A 5,577-nucleotide genomic window follows, 5' to 3' on the forward strand; every position below is an offset into this window, starting at 1 on the left:
CTGAAACGATTTCCCCAAAATTTTAAGCACAAAAAGCAGACTAATAAGGGAAATTTCTATTAGAACTGGTTTTAGATACTGGAGGAATTACTGTGAATTTCATTAAATGTAATAATGGCTTTGTGATTAACTATATATTTAGAGATACATACTGAACTACATGTGCGTAAAAATAACACGATGTTTGGAATTTGCATTAAAATACTGTAGCAAAAAAAATAAAAAATAATGGGCCGGCCAGTGGCTCACTCGGTAGAGTGCGGTGCTGATAACACCAAGGCCCCGGGTTCGGATCCCACATAGGGATGGCCGGTTCGCTCACTGGCTGAGAGTGGTGCTGACAACACCAAGTCAAGGGTTAAGATCCCCTTACCGGTCATCTTTTAAAAGAAAAATAAATAAATAAAAAATAAAAATTAAATAAATAAAAAATAAAAAAGAAATAGATGAAGTAAAAGTGGCAAAAATTTGATACTCTTTAATGAAGGTGGGGTTCACTATGCCATAGTTGTCTCTAAATATCTGTTTCAAAACATGCTGGAAGTTTTCCATAATAACAAATTCTTGAGCAGGTTACAAAACTGTACATAAATGATGTGTGCATATGTGTGTGTGAAAAAAAATATTATAAAATATTACTAGTGAGTATTTATCTCTGGATTGTAAGATGGCAGAGATTTAAATTTTTTCCTTTGTAATTTTTAGTATTTTCCAATTTCTCTAATAAGCATATATTACTACTTTTAAAATAAAACAAATCTATTAAAAGTATCATTTCACTAGATTTCAGAAAATGTAAAGGAGATAATGTTATGAATGCATTTCTTCTAAACAATTTAATTACTTTTCTACCATAGTGCTATGTGGTAGAGAACCACCATTAGAATTAATTGAAAAATGTCTCATAGGCAAAAAGGGCTAATTCTGAATAGTAATTAGCTATTATAATATAAAAATGGAAGACTTTTGTGTTCATATAAGCATGAATTTGTTTTAATAAAGAATGGGGGTTTTATTAAGCAAACATATTTTCCCAGTGTGAGCATCATTACTAAAAAAGCTTCTAATTACTTCTCTTTCAAGATCTCAGCTTTGTAAAATAAAAATTTTTCAGTTGCTCCTCTACATTCCATTTTCTACAACTGGCCAGAAAACTTCAAGAATTAAACTAAAGCAAGATCTTTCTTGAATAAGAAGCACAGTGGTCACTTATGTATTCATTCTCCAGAAACAAAGAATTTTCCATCTTGGGTGTTGAAATGTCATCTCAATGTCATTTCAATAACTTTGAAATTACTGCACAATGCTTTTATTTCCTCCATGGGGGAGGGGGGGGCTGGGGGGTCAGGGACGGTCCTTATTACAATTACCACGATCTTCCTACTATCTGAAGTATAATGCCATAATCTTCACAATGGCATTTGATAACTTACTGCAGAAACCTCATTCTGTTATGAATTTGCAAACACATGGTAGTTTCTGCCTAAGTGAGAAGGATATAATGTCAGTTACAAAGTCTCTTTCTCCACCTCTATTGTTTAAGCCACAAATGATACCGTTCCATTGACACTCAGCCAAAAGGAAGTTTGCTTTGCACCTTCATAGTTCTGAATTATACTTTAAAAATGAAGTCATAAATGTAAACTAGGTCCACAAATTCCAACAAAACGATCATAAAGAAACCTCAAATTATAGGTCTTGATTGTTGCTTATGTTTCCCATTACAAAAGGTCAAAGTTTTGACTTTCCCTAAGAGTTAATACTAAGATTTCATCCACTTAAAATCCCAAGGAGAAATACAGGCAGGATACAAGAGGGTAAGAAGAGCCTTTTGGTTTAAAGTAGTAGCTTTTTTCAAACCCAGGGAAGAAGGAAAGGATGAGTGAATTCAAACTTAATGGGAGCCATGATATCACTAAAGCTCTCTATTCACAAGGACTCATCTGAAGTCATTCTCTCTCATCTTAGTGGCAGAGACTTATTCTAAGTAAGAAGCTAGCTTAGCCACTACCAAGCATTTTAGACCTGAAAAGTACCTCCTTGAAGAACATCCAATTATTTTCAAACTGTTTTTTTTTCCTCACCTCCAAGCCCTTTTAAATAAAACCTCATGTAAATATCAAATACACAAAACAGAAAAAAGTAGTACTACTCCTGTAGTGTGGAGAAGAAGAGGTTGGAAATCTACCTGCTTAGTATCTGCTCCCCACTCCCTATATGAGACAGCTTCCCCAGCAGTAGACCCCCTACGGCTCTTTGGAACACAATTTGAAAATCAGTAAATTTGTGAGCCTAGAGAAAGATAAGGAAAGGTATACAAAAGGTTGATAATGCCCGTTTTCTTTCCTTTTCAGAGGCGGTGGGGGGAGTGCCAAAGAGACAAAATAAAAGAGAAGACAAAATAAAAATAGCCAAGCTGTGGTGCAAATATAGACTATAAGATTGTATGTATGATATTATTATATCTCTATAAAAGTAAATATGTATACAATCAAGTACTGGGTAGTAATGTGAGCAAATAAAAATATAGATTTGAATGAGATTATGAGCAATTTTCTGTACTTTTGCAATAAGTAATGTCTTTTAAAAAGGAAAGAAAATTGTTAGTCTGTTCTGTTCATTTACAGTTGAGTAAATGAAGCCCAGATTTAACTGGAAGCATATGCAAGCCCTCAAAGGGCCTTGGCTACAATATTTAGTCAACTTTTTACTTACAAAGGAGTAGTAGATTATAAAAACTACAACTTTAACTCTACCAAAAGCTCCAGTTGAGCTATTTTTCCATTCTCAAAAGCACAAATTAGTACTATAGGGACAGATTTTATGATATGCTTTAGAATAAAAAGGACTGGGGCAACTCAACAAACATTTATCATCCAACTTATAACTACAAAACTGTTCCAAATGCTATGTGCCATACACAGACAACTAGGATATGGGTTGTTGCTATGAGTTAAATGTGTCCCCTGAAGGTTCATGTATTGGAAACTTAATCCCCACTGTAACAATGTTATTAGAGGGTGGGAAATCCTATTATGGTAACTGAAAGGTGGGGCCTTCAACAGATGATTAGATTGTAAGGACTGTACTCTTGTGAATGGATTAATCCACTGATGAATTAATAATAATACGTGTGGTTCTGATGGCTTTAAAAGGACAGCAAATGAGGTTAGCTCTCTTGCTCAGCCATTCACCATGTGACATCCTGTGTTGCTGTACAGTCACCACCAAGAACAAGGCCCTCACCAGATGTATTCCCTGGACTCTGACATCCCAGCCTCCAAAACAGTAAGAAATAAATTTTATTTCATTATAAATTAGCCAGTTTCGGGTATTCTGTTATAAGCAACAGAAAAGGAATAATACAGGGAGTGAGACATTGCTTATAACTAATACCTGAAAATGCAGAAGCAGTTTTGGAACTAGGTGATGGGCAGAGGCTAGAACAATTTGGAGGAGCCAGCTAGAAAAAGCCATGATTCTGGTGACAGTTTAGAAGACAAGACGACCAGGGAAAGTTTGGAATGCCTTAGAAACTGGTTAAATGGTGGTGACCAGAATGCTGATAGAAATACGGACAGGAAAGGCCATGCTGAGGAAGGCTCAGATGTAAATGAGGAAGAGCTTATTGGAAAATGGAGCAAGAGTCACCCCTGTTACAGAGTTTCAAGGAACTTGGCTGCATTCTGTTCATGCCCAAAAGTTTTATGGAATGTGGAACTTCAAAGAGATGAAGCAGGGCATTTGGAAGAAGAGATTTCTAAGTAGCAAAGCATTGAGGAAGCTGTGTGGATACTCATAACAGCCTGTGCTGAGTTATGGCAGAAAAGGCATGACATATAGCCAGAATTTATAATTAAAAGGGAATCAGAGGGTAAAAAATTAGAAAACTCTCAGTCTGGCCATTTAAAAAGTGAAAAGGTGTCTTTGGGAGAGGAAACCAATGGTATAACCCAGCAACCCCCTGATAAGGAGATTAGTAGAGAAGAAAAGGATTATCAAGAAAATGGAAGAAAGACCCCAAAGGTGTTCCAGAAATTTTTCAGGCTGCCTCTCCTATCACAGGCCCAGAGGTCTAGGAAGACAGTATGGTTTTGAGGAACAGGTCTGAGGTACCCTCTATGGGCTCACTGCCCAAGGCCACCTCAGGATGCTACTCCCCAAACAAAGCCCTCACCAGATGTGCTCCCTGGACTTTGGACTTCCCAGACTCCAAAACTGTAAGAAATAAATTTTCTTTCATTATAAATTACCCAGTTTCAGATATTCTATTATAAGCAACAGAAACGGACTAATATAGCTGCTCTTCAAGAGTTTACAATGTAATGAATATAAACAACCCATTATAAGGGAGAATGAAAGAAAAGTAAGAACAGCTAATTCCAACTTGGGACACGGAAGAAAAGGTCATGAATCAGTGTGTTTGGTGAACTTTAAAGAATAAATGTAAGTTCCCCAAGTGGCAGAGCCACCGCACTGCACAACTCCCAGAAATGATCTTTCAAGGTGACCCAGCCAGGTAAAGAAAGGGCAAAGGCCAGACCAAACTAAGGATAAACATCAGCAAAGGCAGGAAAGGCATAATATGATGTTCAGGGAAAGGTGAGTCATTTGGTTCAGCTAAAATGCGTGGAGCAGTAGGAGTAAGGAGAAATATAGGAGACAAGATTGAAAATACAGGCTAGGAACATGTTAGGGCAGGTTTTCAGATTAAGCCAGCTTAAAAAGAAACATTTAACTTGGACTTCAGGAAAAGAAGTCTAGCAGGAATATGGACATTATGGAGGAAAAGAGACTGGAGGTAAATTAAGACTTGAATGAGAAGAGCCTTGAATTGGGCACCAGAAATGAAGAGAGAATGTTGGTACTGCCAATGAGAGATAATTGCAACAGTCTTGGCAAAACAGTTTGTCACTTTCTGGTCAGTCACCTGGTTTAAGGCAGTATGAGAGTCAAAATATTAGTTACATAATCCAACTACTTTAACAATTTTGGTATAGCTCATAATAAGCTTTAGAACAAATATGCACGTGCTCAGTACCTTCACTTTCCCAGGCCTGGAGCTGATCTTGATCCCTGGTAGCACTGCCCAATACCTCTCTAGGGACAGGCTCCATTCGTGCATCCACTTTCTCTTGGTGAGAGGACTGGTTAAATCCTTCCATGGCCTTTTGGAAAAAGAAGTTCAGCTCCTCAAAGTTCATAGCCTGAAGTTCTGCATAAAGTTCTACCTGTTGGGCTTCTTCCAGCTCATTCCAGAACTGTATCAGGTGTTCTTGCCCAGCTTTGGACAACCTGAGTCTGAGGTCATTGACATTCATAATGCTCTGGTAGCCAAGCTTTGTGAAGATAAGGGTGTAATTTCTGCACCTGTAAACCTAAAAGAGAAAAGGAATTAATAGCAGGTCAAAGTCCAACCTCTAAACCTGAGGAGTTTTTTCTTACTAAAAATAAGTACACTTTAAAAAGTTGATGTTAAGGAAATTAATTTTTGCCTTTCCACCACTCAGTATTTATAAGACATTGAACTGCAAGCCAATAACAGTTAGCATTATGTACCAGGCACTGAACTAAGTA

The 5,577-nt window shown here is 37.2% G+C and overlaps 1 protein-coding gene across 1 annotated transcript in view; it reads right to left on the reverse strand.

The window, feature by feature from the left end:
- The window catches only part of LOC103582634 (UDP-N-acetylhexosamine pyrophosphorylase-like), a gene marked incomplete at its 3' end in the record, with an annotated part of 18,781 nt that overhangs the window by 6,196 nt on the left and 7,008 nt on the right, over window positions 1-5,577 (reverse strand). The window contains exon 2 of the mRNA XM_008564180.1: window positions 5,042-5,378. Coding sequence (XP_008562402.1) covers window positions 5,042-5,378 — 337 coding nt within the window. The remainder of the gene's footprint in view (window positions 1-5,041; window positions 5,379-5,577) is intronic.

Source organism: Galeopterus variegatus, unplaced genomic scaffold, assembly GCF_000696425.1.
Source record: "Galeopterus variegatus unplaced genomic scaffold, G_variegatus-3.0.2 Scaffold17128, whole genome shotgun sequence".
Lineage (NCBI taxonomy): Eukaryota > Metazoa > Chordata > Mammalia > Dermoptera > Cynocephalidae > Galeopterus > Galeopterus variegatus.